Source organism: Ambystoma mexicanum, chromosome 3q, assembly GCF_040938575.1.
Source record: "Ambystoma mexicanum isolate Mex_15411 chromosome 3q, UKY_AmexF1_1, whole genome shotgun sequence".
NCBI lineage: Eukaryota > Metazoa > Chordata > Amphibia > Caudata > Ambystomatidae > Ambystoma > Ambystoma mexicanum.
Window position 1 is genome coordinate 404103218 of NC_090926.1, and position 15553 is coordinate 404118770.

Below are 15553 nucleotides of genomic sequence, written 5' to 3' on the forward strand. Positions count from 1 at the left end.
AATTCTTACCAGAATTTGGCTTCTTCCAAATCGCATGCAGCCCGGAATCTTCTCCAGCACCTGCGAAAGAAAAGAACAGATGAGTGAATATAAACCCAAACTTGCCATAAACATTTGCGGTACGACGGGAATGGACAAACTAGTTTAAACTCATCAATCCAGTGAGGTAACTGGAATCACAACGCGCCCCTGCATCAGAAGCAGGATGGAGAGCTCGTCATTTTGGTCCCTAAGGTGAGTCTTCGCAGGGAATCCCAAAAGGGTTTCACGGAGGGAGAGAAGGGAAGTGGGAGGTCGGAACATCACCCGCAGACTATTAACCCTTCCTTTTCACACACAGTGGGATATTCCTCTGAGCCAGAAAAGCCAGGTTGGGGAATCCAGTCCAGTCCATCTTCCGGGTCTTACGCATCTCTGCAGATGAGGTCACAGCAGTCCCAGCCACGCCCGCGCCTCCGTGGGAGCCAGGTGAGCGTTACAGGAGGTGACACTGTGGGGCCCACAGCTATCAGGCCCACCACTTGGCACTGGGGAAACGGCAGCCCTAATTCAGCGACGGCGCTTGCCCAAGCGGGCGCCTCCTCGGCCTCATACCCGTGGGAGGCGCAAGGGTGGTGCACTCCCCTTCTTACTGGGTGAAGCAACGACCTTGATGCCAACAAGGGCTGCACCCGAAAGGAGGGAGACCCATTTACAGCGCAGGAGGGAGACGCGTCCCCATGGGAGCAACTGCGGCACGCCTGCCTGGGAACTGAAGGAAGGTCCCGCAGCACAATAAAGCGTCTGAGAAACCCTGCGAGCTGGGCCAGTGTATCCCGCGAGCCGAACTGGGCCCTTACTGATCTCATCTGTATTTCTCCTGGCACCCATAGGGCCCTGGGGCACTCCCTGAACCCCCCGCAGGCTAGTTGGTCGGCGCCAGGGGTGGGGGGAGAGTATCCTCGAGGACTAAGGAACAAACCCACTCCGCTGGGCTCAATTGGGAGTCGTAGCCCCCCAGAAGATGTTGCGCAATAGAGCCAAGGAGCCCAAGGAAGGTACAGCAGGTCCCAAATGCATGAAGAAACGAGAAGGGACACTTCAAAACTTCAGGAGAGAAGAAGGGGATAACACGGAGAAAGGGAGAATGGTGGGGATGGAGAAGCAGGGGTCTGAAGCCTCCCCTACCCTGTCACCAGGGCAGCAAGTCACCAGCGAAGTGCTGCAGCAGTGTTTCAAAGCTTTTAGCGATCGGATTACCACCACCCTGCAGACTCAACTTAGTCTGTTACGCACGGAACTCGCCCAGTCCCTTCAGGAAGTCAAGAGCGACATCGCTGAACTCGGAAAGAGTGGCCACGAACGTGAATTCCATCCAGGAGCTCACCGAGGACACTCGGTAGATAGATACACTGGCGGAGCAACTGGCGGTAGCAACACATAATCTGGAAGTCCAGGCCGAGGATTTGGGGAACCGCTCGAGGCGGTCGAATATCAGGCTGAAGGGGCTGCCTGAGAGTGTTCCTGATGCCGAACTCAGTGAAACAATGCAGCTGGTATTCAAGGAACTCCTGGACATTGAGACTGGAGGGAATATCCTAATTGATAGAATCCATTGCGTGTGTCCCCCCCTAGAAGAGCCAGGGGCCAGGCTGAGGGAAGTGGTGATGGCCCTGCAGTGGTATGATCAAAAGGGAGGAGACGCTGTCTAACCGGAGGGGGCAAAGGGAGAGGGGGTAGAGGGGAGGATCAGAAAGGTGGGGGGGGGGTCGCAGCAACATGCCAACAGCAAGGGAAATGAGGCATATGGGAAATTCCAAAGGGGTCCACATTCTCTCACTCAATATAGGAGGGCTAAATATGCCTGCTAAATGGTCGAAACTGGTGAACCTCCTCCGGCAGGACAAACCCAAAGTGGTGACACTCCAGGAAACCCACATCCGCTTTCAGGACAGACGCAAATTTAAACTCAGAGGGTATCCGCAGGTCTTACAAGCCAACGACAAGAGTAAGGGCAGAGGGGTTCAGACACTTACTGAACGCCCAAATCATGGCCATTAAAGAGGGCAAAGAGAGTAGGTTCCTATTTGTCCAGCTGCAATGGGGAGGCAAACCCCTCACAATAGCTACGGTTTACGCCACAAACACAGGCCAAGATGGACATCTGAGAGGAGTAATGGAGAAACTAGACCAGTTCACAAGGGGTCCTCTGATCCTGACTGGGGATTTTAACCTAGCATGGCGTACACCTATAGGTAGAAGTGGGGATAGGTCTTCATCACGGGGTAGCCCATCCAATAAACTACAGGCCAGCATGGATAAAATGACCATTGTAGACACATGGCACAAATTAAAAGGGGACTCCAGGGGGTTCACATACTACTCTTGCGTCCACAGATCTTTCTCCAGGATAGATTACATTTGGGTATCAGTGTCCTCCTCGGGCATGTTCGGGATATAGAGCTGGGGCCGATTGCGGTCTCTGACCATGCCCCTCTCCAAATAGAAATAGATTGGTTAAGGGGGGAGTCGGGGCTATGGCGATGGAAGTTTCCCTGCCACCTCTTAAAGGACAGGATAATATGCAATGAGTTAAGCGAAGCGATTTGCAACTTTTTCGTGGCAAACGACTCTGCGGGGGTACAAGAAGCGGTAGTGTGGGATGCCTTTTAAGGCAGCCATGCAGGGTGTCCTCATAGCAAAACGGGCACTGTGGGCCAAGCAGGAAAGGGCCCTCCAAACATACCTAGAAGAGCGCCTGAAGAGGGTTATGGAGAGAATGGAAACTGACAAAGGGGCACAGATTAGGAAGGAGTACAGGCATATCAAGGGGCAGCTCAGCATACTTCTCACAAAGCAAGTAGAAAAATCCTGCTTATGCCTGAAGCAGAAATATTATATCCAAGCTAACAAGACTGGCATGCTTCTAGCCAGGCCGGTCAGGAAAAGGGAAGCAGTGGGTGTGATTGGACGCATCCAAAAGATGGACGGGCAGGAAGTCACCCGCTCACAGGAGATTATACGGGCATTCACTCAGTTCTATACCACCCTGTATACTGCTGAACAACCAGATAGCGAACATCAAAGGGCCTTCTTAAAGTCTTGTAAACTGAAATGCCTAGACCATAGCCAGCGAGAGGTCCTGGAAGAGGCGATCACTGAGGATGAGGTACTAGCGGCGATCAAACCGCTCCCCCCAAACAAAGCCCCGGGTTCGGATGGGTACCCTGCCATGTTCTACAAGGCCTTCCAAACCACTCTGACCCTGCGGCTGACCTCTCTTCAATTCCTTTCACGACGCAGGCTCCATCTCCCAAACTATGGAGGAAGCCAAGGTGGTCCTCTTCCGTAAACCCAATGAGAACCATGCCCTTTGTAGCTCCTACCACTCTATAGCATTAATAAATGTGGATGCCAAAATCTTCACCAAAATTTTAACTATGAGATTAGATAAAGTAAGGGTTCTAGCACTGGATGCCGAGAAGGCCTTTGACCGTGTCGATTGGTCATTTCTGTTCGCTACAATGGAGGCAGTGGGATTCGGCCCGGTCTTTTCTCAGCCTAGTCAAAACCAATTACAGATCACTGCGGATCAGGTTGGCCATTAACGGGTGTCTGTCCCAAGTGACAGAGATAACCAGGGGTACTAAGCAGGGATCTCTTATGTCCCCAGTCCTCTATGCGATATTCCTGGAACCGTTTCTGGCTAGATTAAGGCAAGAGAAGGGAATAAAAGGTATCGTCTTTGGAGGGGAAGACCATAAGGTGATGGCGTTCGCCGTCGACCTCTTGGTGGTACTCACTGAATGGGACACCTCGCTCAGGGAATTCTCGACACTCCTGATGGAGTTTGGCAGGGTGGCGGGTCTGAAGATTAATAATCAGAAGTCTGAAATAATGACATTTTGAATGGATTGTGTCCTCCCACGTATTCCTCATCTTGTGATAATTCGTTATCTCCAGCTTCGCTGCTTCGGAAAAAAAAATTCTCACCAGAGGGCGCTGTGCTCGAGGTCGTGGCGTCGATTGTCCCTCGACGTACTCCGTACTCTGTCGACATCACCGATGGTATAAATAGCTCGAGCCCTGCCCGTTGCTTCAGTTCCGTTTTTCCGATCGCTTCGCTATCGAGAACGGCGCGCTTCTATTTTCTGTGAAGAAAATGTCGTCATCTTCGACACCTTCGACACCCAGGACTGGGTTCAAGAAGTGTGCAGATTGTAGATCTAAGATGTCGATCACCGATCCCCACTGGATTTGTCTCTGGTGTCTCGGTTCCAGTCACCGAACGGATGACTGCGGGTCCTGCCAATCTATGACGGAAAAAGCTCTTCGTGAGAGGAGAGGTAAACTGTCGGTGGGGAGGGAGGCCTCAAAAAAGGTTTCGTCAAAAAGACACAAGAAAGCGACTGATTCTAAGGAATCGGATCGCCATAGGCACTCAAAGAGATCTCGATCTAGGAGTAGATCGAGACACTCTTCGTCATCTTCGAAAAAAATGAAGAGGAGACATAGATCTCCCTCATCATCTTCTTCTTCAGAGTCGACCGAAGAAATTCGTTGTCCGACTAAATCGGATCTCCCAGTAAGTGGGAAGAATTCCGCAAAAAGATGATGGTTTTCGAGAATGTGGCCCGACCCCCTCGAAAGACCCTCGAAAAAGCCATACCCCTAAAGTCGCTCCATTGGACGACAAAGGGAATTCCAAGGCTACCATGGCAAAGACCGGTAGCATCGAGGAATCCAAAAAACCTTGAGTCGACGTAAAACCGTTGAAGACTCTTCGAGAGTCGAGCACTTCTCCAGTGCCATACAAGAAACACAAGTCGTCGAAGACTTCGACAACTTCGTCGACGCCCTCGACGTCGATAATTTCGACTCCAAAGCCAAAAACATCCTCAACGCCATTATCAAAGTCATCTTCGAAGACTTCGAAGACCCCTTCGACAACTTCAAAGGATTTGCCAATTCCTTCGAAGCAGATGGAAGAGGAAGAAAGGAGATTCACTCCTTTGCCCAGGTCAGACTTTTTCAAATCTATGTCAGCAATCTATGAAGAGTCTGCTTCAGAAGAAGACGAGGTTACTCCTTTGGGAGTTACTTATGGTACAAGACAAGTTCCTAAGGAACTTATTGACCAGGAATCTAGAATGAGAGACCTGAGTGATACTCTACATTCTGCCAGTGGAGTTGACACAGCCCCAGAATTAGAGTTCGCCAAACCTGATCCTGCAGAGCATGCAGATGCTGGGTACAGGGGTCTTATGACCAGGGTAGTTGAATATATGGGTTGGGGTAATACTTCACCCATTTTTTAACAAGATGACATGACGGATATAATCGTCAAGGGACCTCAGAAAGATCCTGTTCTCCCTTTCCACAGAGCCCTCCAAAGGACTGTGGAGAAAAACTGGGAGAAGCCAGAAACTATTGCTGCTGCAGATAGCACTTTTCCAAGAAAATATAGACCGGCTGGAACGGATCCTGAATATTTAAATAAACATCCGACTCCGGAGAGTTTAGTCATTCAGGTAGCATCTACTTCAAAACAAACTGCTTATCCAACTATCCCTCCAGATAGAGAGGATAAAAAATTGATGCCTGGGCACGTAAAGTTTTCACGTCAGGCAGTATGGCACTTAAGTCGGCAAATGTCACCTGTACCCTAGCCAGGTTTACCCATACCCTGTGGACTGTATTTCGGCGGCGGCTGATCATATTCCGGAAGGCGAGGAAAGGGAAGGCTTCCTGAATATAGTCAAAGACGGGAAGGAGGCAATGGGGGAATGTCTCCAGTCTGGACTGGATACTGCTGATAATATCAGCAGATCCATGGCTGCAAGCGTTGTGCTACGCAGATTTACGTGGTTGAGGAAGTCGGGGTTTGCACCAGACGTGCAAGCCAAACTTCTCAACATGCCCTTTGTTGGCTCGGGCACTTTTGCAGAAAGGCTGATGAAAGCCTAGAAAAACTTCAGACCTTGAAAGCGGAAGCTAAATCACTTAGCGCCTCTTTGCGCCAGCCTCTAAAACCCTATTCCGGCTCATCTTCCTGGAGGGGTTGTTCTTTTCGATACTACTCCTCTTTTGGTAGAGGAAGAGGACAGGCTTCTCAAAGGGGCAAAAGAAACTTCCCTCGTGGAGCCCGAGGAAGTGGTGCAAAATCAGCCTCAGGAGCGGCATCTGTACCCTCAGCCACTCCTGCAGCCGCCTCCAAATCCCTCTGAGATCTTGTTACACAAAACACCAGTGGGAGGCAGGATCTCTCAACATCTGAAGGAATGGCGGGGCATTACCTCAGATGCTTGGGCACTGGAAACAGTAGCCCAAGGTTACTGTCTCCCCTTTCTAAAAAGGCCTCAGAATCATCCACCGGGAGCCAACTCCGCCAAAATTCCGGATCCGCTCATGTTGCAGGAAATTTTAACCCTGCTAGAGAAAGGTGACATAGAACTGGTACCTTTAGCGGAGAGGAACAGGGGTTGGTACTCCCCATATTTTCTCATCCCAAAAAAGGACAGAGGACTGAGACCCATCTTGGACTTGAGAAACTTCAACAAGTTCCTCAGGAAGGACAAGTTCAAGATGGTGACTCTTTCTCAGATCCTTCAGGCTCTCCAACTCCAAGATTGGTTGGTATCATTGGACCTTCAGGATGCTTACTTTCATGTGCCAATCCATTCAAAGCACAGGAAGTACCTGAGGTTCGCGATTGGCAATTCTCATTATCAGTTTCGAGTTCTGCCATTCGGGTTGACCTCCGCCCGAGGGATTTCACTAAACTGTTGGCGGTTATGGCGGCAAGTCTCAGGAGAGGAGGTATTTACATATATCCCTACCTGGATGACTGGTTGATCAGAGCAAGTTCTCCAGAACAAGCTCAGGAACATCTTTCGATCACCTGCCACTTCCTCCACAAATTGGGCTTCTCCCTCAATTTCAAGAAGTCCCACATGATACCATCCCAGAAGCTCCAGTTTATCGGAGCAGTCTTGGACACTTCATCGGGGAAAAGCCTCGCCTCCCGAAGTGAGTGCTCTCCACATCCAGCAGATGGTAACGAAGTTTCAGAATGCCCAACGTCTACCGGCCTTGGATTGTCTCAGGTTGCTCGGCCTCATGGCATCCTGCGTTTTCCTAGTACCAGAGGCCAGGTTGAGAATGAGATCCCTTCAATGGGCACTCAGAACTCAGTGGTCCCAGTTCTCAGGGAATATGTCGGATCTTTTGCAAGTCCCGAGCGCAGTTGCTCAGGATCTTCTATGGTGGGCATGCAACAACAACATTCTCAAGGGAGAGTCTTTTTGGCAACCATGGCCAGAGATAACGGTAGTGACGGATGCCTCACTCACGGGGTGGGGAGCACACACCAACGATCTGACAATCACTGGTCGATGGTCTCCATCGGAGTCCAAACTACACATAAACCTGTTGGAGCTGAGGGCAATCAGACTAGCTCTGAAGGCCTTTCTGCCCTCTGCACAGGGAAAGAATGTCCTGATAATGACGGATAACACGGTGGCCATGTACTACCTCAACAAAAGAGGAGGAGTAGGGTCACTGCCACTGTGCAGAGAGGCAATGCAGCTCTGGTTCTGGGCAATACGAGAAGGAATCTCTCTATCTGCATTTCACCTAGCCGGAGAGAAGAACACGGCAGCAGATGCTCTGAGCAGGCAGAGGACGGTCTCTCACGAGTGGTAGCTGGCTCAGGATGTCCTTCTGGAGATCTTCACCCTTTGGGGAACCCCTCGAGTGGATCTGTTTGCCACCGTGATCAACCGGAAGTGCGATCAGTACTGCTCAAGGGAATTTCGTCAAAGAGGAGCTTTGGGAGACGCATCCGTAGTGGAGTGGAAGTTTCCACTGCTGTACGCGTTTCCCCCAGTCCCTGTGATTCCTCAAGTAATCAGGAGGTTGAGAAAGTTCAGGAAAACCATGATCCTAATTGCCCCGAATTGGGCCAGGAGGACGTGGTACCCGGACCTTCTGGACATGCCCATCTGCCCTCCAATACGTCTTCCGCAAAGAGAGGATCTTCTCTCGCAAGAGGAAGGGCGGGTTCTCCATCCAGAGGTCAAGACACTCAACCTTCACGCATGGTTTCTGAGAGGTTGAGTTACAAGGATTGGGAACTTCCGGATGACGTAATGGAAATCTTGCTTTCGGCCAGAAGACCAGCAACAAAATCTTTGTACCAATGTCGCTGGAACAGGTTTAATAACTGGTGCAAAGACAAGGATGTGGACCCTTTTCAGTGTGGCACCCCAATTGTGCTTTCTTTTCTACTACATCTAGCTAATCTGGGGCTCCAGATAGGAACAATCAAAGGATACCTTGCTGCGCTGTCCATTTTCGAGCGCTCCTCGGAAGAGGTTTCATATTTCAAAATACCGTTAATAATTCAATTCTTAAAAGGGCTTACTAATATCCTCCAGTACCTTTTCATGTACCAACTTGGGACTTAAATTTAGTATTAAAATTCTTGGCTTGCATATCTTTTGAGCCTCTGCACTCATGTCCATTGAGGCTTTTGACTCTAAAAACTGTCCTTCTTGTGGCCCTATCATCAGCCCGCAGGGTTAGCGAACTTCAGGCTCTCTCATGCAAACCACCATATACTATTTTTTATAAGGATAAGGTAGTCCTTAAAGTTAAACCTTCGTTCTTGCCAAAAGTAGTCTCGGACTTCCATTTGTCACAAAAAATAGTACTACCAACCTTTTATCCTCCTCCTCATCTGGGCAAACAAGAGGAGAGATTACACAGATTAGATCCCAAGAGGGCTCTTAGTTTTTACATCTCAAGGATGGCTAAATTGAGACAAGATGACCAACTATTTGTAGGTTATACTGGTCATAAATTAGGCTTATCTGTAACAAAACAGACCATTTCCCGCTGGATCATATTAGCCATAGTTGAATGCTACAGATTAGCGGAAAAAGAACCACCAGATGGGCTTTGTGCCCATTCTACAAGGGGATTGGCTACTTCTGCGGCTCTAAAGAGGGGAGTCCCAGCAGCAGATATTTGTGCAGCTGCAACCTGGAAAACAGTGCATACTTTTGTTAAACATTATTGTTTGGATACTGCCTCCTCTAACGAGGGTTTATTTGCCAAGGCAGTTCTGCATTCTGTCCACGAAAACTGAAATTAGTACTCCCGCCTCCAAAAATTGATACTGCTATGGGAGCCTATCACATGATGAGGAATACGTGGGAGGACACAATCCATTCGAAGAACAAGTTACTTACCAACTGTAACGTTCTTTCGACTGGATGTTCCTCCCACATATTCCTCATCGACCCTCCCATCCTACCCCACAGTACAGTTTACGTTTTCTTACACTTTCCTCTCACGAAGAATGTATCGGCCCTGGGGCACGCCTGGGTGTTCCTCCTATATATATTTAATCGAAAAAACAGAACTGAAGCAACGGGCGCGGCTCAAGCTATTTATACCATCGACAGAGTACGGAGTACGTCGAGGGACAATCGACGCCACAACCTCGAGCACAACGCCCTCTGCTGAGAATTTTTTTCCGAAGCAGCGAAGCTGGAGATAACGAATTATCACAAGATGAGGAATACTTGGGAGGAACATCCAGTGGAAAGAACGTTACAGTTGGTAAGTAACTTCTTCTAGGGGGTGAGTCCCCAGAACCGCTTCAGACAGGCCAATTTACCCGGGCGAAGGGAGCCCTCCGGTATCTGGGGGTTGCACTGACTCCTTCCGTAGAGGGCCTATAACGAGCCAATTACCCCCACCTGCTGGGGACAATCAAGACTTGGCTGGCTGAAAGGAGGCTCTTTAGCCTAACATGGGCGGGCCGTATCAGTGTTACCAAAATGGTGATCCTCCCAGGGCGCTTTACTACTTCCAAGCACTCCCTGTGGCAGTCCCCACCAGCTTCTTTAACGCTCTGAACAACCTGCTGCTTAACTATATTTGGCAAGGGAAAAGGCCGAGGGTGGCATGGGCCCCCCAATATGTATAAAAGCAGTATAACGGCTTTGGTCTGGGACATGTGGGACCTCATGGTTAAGGAGGGGAAGATCACATCTTGCCCATCACCGTTCACGCCGCTTATACATAATCCCCAGTTGACCCCTGGGCTTGAAAAAGGGGCCTTCGATTGGTGGAAGCCATCAGTGCGAGGGACATGATGGAGGGGAAGGAGGTGAAATCCTTGCAAGAATGTAAAGAAAAAAATGGGGCTGAGGGAGGACACGTTCCAGTATACCCAGTTGAGGCACTGGCTTTCTTATGATATGAGAAAAGCAGCCGCCAAGGACTTTACCCCGCTAGAAAAGTATCTGCTAGCAAACTCCGGGGACAGGCAAGTGGTCAGTAAACTATATAGTATATATACCACGCCAGCGACCCATCCCCAATGGCCCTACATGGAGAAATGGGCGGACACGCTATCGCTCCCGTTTTCTGAGGACCAGTGGTGGGAAGTGTGGCAGCGAATTCCGAAGCTAATGAGAAGTATGCAAATTAGAAACATTTTGACTAGAGTCCTGGTGCAGTGGCACTTAACCCCCGAGAAACTACACAGATTTTCCCCCTCAACAGCCCAGTCTTGATGGTGGCGGTGCAATGAGGTGGTTACCTGGATACAAATATGGTGGCTTTGCCCCATCTTAAAACCATTCTAGCAGGTGGTTAATAAGGAGATGAAGGGCATCTTCGGTCACCAAGTGAAGAGGGACTTTGGAGAGGCCATGTTAGGTGTGGGCGATGTGCTAGACTCTCTGCTGCCTAAGCCACAGGCTTACATGGTACAGAATGTCTAAATTAAGACAAGACGATCAACTTTTTGTTGGTTACACAGGCCATAGGTTTGATATGACGGTCTCAAAACAAACTATGTAGGTGGATCATCCTAGGAATATCAGAATGCCACAGATTAGCTGGAAAAGATGTTCCTGAGGGTCTCGGAGCACATTCGACCTGGGGCATGGCTACTTTCTCTGCTCTACAGAGGGGAGTCCCAATTAAGGATATGTGTCCGGGTGCAACATAGTCCTCCTTCCACACTTTCACCAAGCAGCATAGTTTGGACTCTTCCTCAGGCCGGGAAGGTGTTTTTGGGAAGGCAGTGTTACATTCTGTACATACAGATCAATAAGTAAAACCAAAATTCTAATTTGAAACTGTAAATTCAGACTCCCTTCTCCAAAGATGAAAATACTGCTTTGGGAGTCTATCATAAGATGAGAATACGTGGGAGGACACAGTCCATTCGAGGAACAAGTTACTTACCCATGGTAACTTTCTTTCGTCTGGATTTTCCTCCCATGTATTCCTCATCGCCCCTCCCAGCCTACCCCACAGTAGAATTTCCATGTCATTGCAGCTTAAGCTCTTTCAGGGTGAGTAGTTGTCGGGCAGAAGATAAACCATTACATGTTAAAATGGAACTGATGCCAACTGCCGCTGCGCAGGCTTTATACCATCGATGACCTAGACTTGGAGACGGAGGCCCTCGATGGACATCGAGTTGAGAGGCAACGACTAGCAGCCCCTTGCTGAAAAAGAAATTCCAGAGCAGCTAAAGCTGGATATGGAGATATCATAAGATGAGTAATACGTGGGAGGAACATCCAGTCGAAAGAACGTTACCATGGGTAAGTAACTTGTTCTTCTGTTTTGCGTGCTGCGGCATGATAGAGGGCAGTGATGCTTCTTTGAGGGGCATTCAGCTGGCTGCCTTCAAATTAGTAGCACTGAGCAGATGACATGCATACATTAACTGTGCCTATGGTGGCTCTGTTATTTAATGAATTGGTTAGGAGTTTGTCAGCCATTCACTGTTGTGAAGTCATTTTAATTTCTTTTTCTTCCACAGACTGATGGGCAGTATGCTAGCCTAGTGGCCGAAAACCTCAAAAAGATGTGAGTATTTGTTAATAGTTGTTTAATTAATTTGTTTTGTGGCAGAACTTTTTCTTTATATTCATGGGGATGTTTTTTTGAGCACGCTATTTACCACTTCTGAGATCCTTGTGGCACATAGGGTAAAATGTATCTGAGTGACAGAAAAGTAAAATGAGACCAATCTCCTTGAGGCTAGTCGTAGGAACGTGGTGAGGACCACCCGGTTCTAAGGCCTCTCCCAGGTGTTTCTATCACTTTAATGCATTGCAATGACATTCATGCTTTTTTTTTCATGCCTTGCTGTGCCAGCTTATCTACTGTGTTTTCGGTCTGCCCATGGAAGTCTCGGACTACTACTTGTACTAAATCGCTGAAATGCTACATTGCACCACAACATATGCACACAAACTAAGCCACCCAACATGGCAACTGAACAGCCCTTACAACAGACATAATATATCAGAGCACTACATCTCTGCAATCAACTTGCTTACCACAACCCCAATCCAATGCATCTTAGCACCCAGCACACATGAGGCTTCCATTTGGGCACAGATATCTCTATGGTCTTGATACAGAACATCTAGAAACTGACCCCCACTTAGAGCTCAGAGTACGTCCGGTCTGCATGCATCAGCACAACGTCAACGCTATCATGCAGGTTTCCCTCTATCCCACTAAAGCCACCCCCCCCTTCTCAAATGGCAGCTTAGCATTGTAGAAATCTTAATAAACTATAGCTATGCCTACTTTTGGGTGCTTGTTTGAAAGTTTGTATTTAGCGGCATACATCCTGTATATCTGTAATAAAATAAGAACTGCTTGGAAGCAGCGAAAGATAGTATTCAAAATTGTGAGACAAATTATAAACTGGTCTAGTGTGAAGCGCCAATGGTGTGATAAAGTAAGCTCCATTCATTTATAGAGAACCCATCTAATTCTGGAAGTGGATAATTTGTGGAGTCAATTGAGAAGTTTTATTTGTTTAAATAGATTTGCAATATTGATCTTAGCTAGCCAATCTTGAAATATCTGATTTATAAAAGGTATAGTTGAAGGCGTGGCTTGGAGCCGCTGCGAGAAGCATGGCTCCATAGAAGCTCCTGGAGTGCTCCGAGCCTCGTGCACAACGCCGCTGGCTCCTACGTCTGGTTTTGCCTGAAAAATTAGAATGTCATGCCCAGAGAAAGGGGCATGATTCACCTGAAAAATCTACTGATATTTCGCCGTGTTGACGGGGGAATCCGCTGTGAGCCTTCCCAATCCGACGCGGGCCCCCTTGAGAAAATGGCAGCCGCGATCACCAGCGAACCCCGATCAACGTTAGTCATCGTCGTCCGTAGAAGCAACAGCTGTGGCCTGATGCGGCTGACTGGGGAGTATCTGCGGCAGCTCGGCAGACGGCACTCTGCCTCATTCATGGGTCTCCATCCGACACCTCCTGATTTGAGCTGGGGCTGACGGGGCTCACTCATCGCCACCTTCGACGGAAGCATTATTACGGCGCTCTGCTCCTCGTTCCTCGGAGGCTCCTGTTGCACTGCCTTTTCTGCGGCGGCTTGCAGCCTGTCTCTAGGAGTGCCCGTTGCAGCCTTCCCCTCTGTCGGGCTTCCCACACGTCGCTGGAGGCGCAGAGCCCCTGCTCAATGGGGGTCCCTCCCTACCATCTCCAAGTCCAACCGGTGGCTGACTATACCCGGCTGTTGGGAGCGTGGGCCAGGACTACAGCCAACTTGGGAGCAGCACATCTCATCTCAGTTGGCCCCAGACCGCGAGTCGGCGCCTGATCACGAAGCCCTGGGGTAGCACCGGCTGCTCCTGGCACATTCCTGAAACGGCGAAGGTGACCTTTAGGGGCGAACTGCGGGATAAGGGTCCACAAATGTTCCTTTGAAGCCCCTCTGTACGGCACTCCCTCAACTAAGGTGGGGCCAGCTGCGTTATTCGTGGGCAGCATCAAGAGGGTGCATGTTCTAGTGACTCTCCCGTGGACCTGAATGGTGGGTGGCCTCCTGAGGAACTCTGACGATGGAACACCTTGGATATCCCTGGGGTGCAAGAGCTATCCGGCAGCGCTGACCTGGGTATCTCCCCACCACAAAAAAAAGAGCGGATCGTCCGACTACCCGGATGTCGCCTCACGGCATGGCACCAGCCGAACTGACATGGTGAGCTCTGTAGTGTGTCGGCGCTGAGGGTAGCCTCCCGTCATTTCAACGGACAATATCCCTCCACGGTATCAGCCTCAGAAGCGGCCCTGAACGCCTATCTCCCTGCTCAACCACATCTCCTGGTCTGAATAAGTGCTCTGTCGTCGCCCCTATCCCGCCCCCAGCTGTCAGTCCACACCACAATGGCGAAACGTGGAAAAACAACCAAACAAGCTGATATTGCGGTTCTTATGGGTGGCACCGCTCTGGAAAAGGTGAAGAAGGGTGACAATCTGGGTGAGCCATCTCCGAATACTGATCCTAGCCATGTCACCACAGACACGGAGCAATCTGCCACGAAAGCTGACCTAAGAGACCTGCTCGCTGCCATAACGAAGGAGATCCAGAAGGGCACCGAAGAAGTCACAAAGAAGATCAACCTCCTGGATAAGAATGGCAGAGAAAGAATCCCGGACGGCAAAATTGGAAAACTAATGGTGTGACCAAAAATCCGATTGCGAGCAAGGGCAGGACATGATCACAGCTCTGGAGGCAAGGTCTGATCTGCTAGAGGCGAAGCAGGAGGACATGGAAAATAGGTCAAGGTGCAATAATATTCGCCTCAGGGGTATTCCAACATCTGTCCCGGACTCAGACCTTGAAGGGTATGTGGCGGAGTTGTTCAGATTCATCATAACACTCCCAGATGGGGCCCCACTTGAATTAGACCGTGTCCACAGAACTGTCCCGAGACAATCCGCCTCATCTCCGCCGGACGTCCTAGCCAGAATCCACTTTTACAGAGTAAAGGAGAAGATCATGAGGGAATCTAGATCGATGCAACAAATCACCTTCAGGGGCTCCACCATCCTGCTCTACCAAGACTTGGCGAACTCTACCCTCCAGAAACGGAAAGCTCTCAAGGTACTGACAGAATGGCTGAGAGAAAAGCATATCCCGTACCGTTGGGGCTTTCCAACGTCTGTGAAATTAACCTGGGAGGGAGCCCAACAACGGATTCATTCAATGAATGATGCTGAAAAATGTTTGGGGGTTTGTGGAGGGAATGGAGCTTTTGAAGCCAAGGATATCCCCCAGGACCCCTCCAAGAAACAGGCGGGAACGTCCTGGTCCAGGGCCAGCAGAAGGCGCAGGATCCGTGGTCCTCCTCAGAAAGCGCCCAATCTGGACTGATTACCTCAGTTGCTTTCTAAGTTCCCAGGACTGGAGATTCTTTCTTGATTGACTTTGCTGTTGCACCCACGCACTCCGCCAGACCTCCACTTCGGTTGCCATAGTCGACAAGGGCGCATAGTGGGGTCCGAGGCTTTGGGGGCGGGGGGTGGAGCCGGGTTTGAGGTCCCGGACTGGCGTGGTAAGTTTAGCTGGAGGACAAGCCTTGTTGGATGCGCCCTTCATGCTGCGTTTGAGTTGTCTCCGCTCGTCTCTCGGTCGCATTGGGCCCAGTTGGCCTCAGTTGCTTGGTGCTGGAGCACCACCAGTTGCCCTAGTTGGTGGGATGTGTTTTGTCCTACCGGTAT

At 49.7% G+C, this 15553-nt stretch overlaps 1 protein-coding gene across 4 annotated transcripts in view; it reads left to right on the forward strand.

Annotated features, from left to right (window-relative positions):
* The window catches only part of MGAT4B (alpha-1,3-mannosyl-glycoprotein 4-beta-N-acetylglucosaminyltransferase B), a 1380432-nt gene that overhangs the window by 552828 nt on the left and 812051 nt on the right, over positions 1 to 15553 (forward strand). For all 4 annotated transcript variants that reach the window (XM_069654102.1, XM_069654101.1, XM_069654099.1 and 1 more), the window contains one exon: positions 11834 to 11880. In XM_069654102.1, the coding sequence (XP_069510203.1) occupies positions 11834 to 11880 (47 nt within the window). The remainder of the gene's footprint in view (positions 1 to 11833; positions 11881 to 15553) is intronic.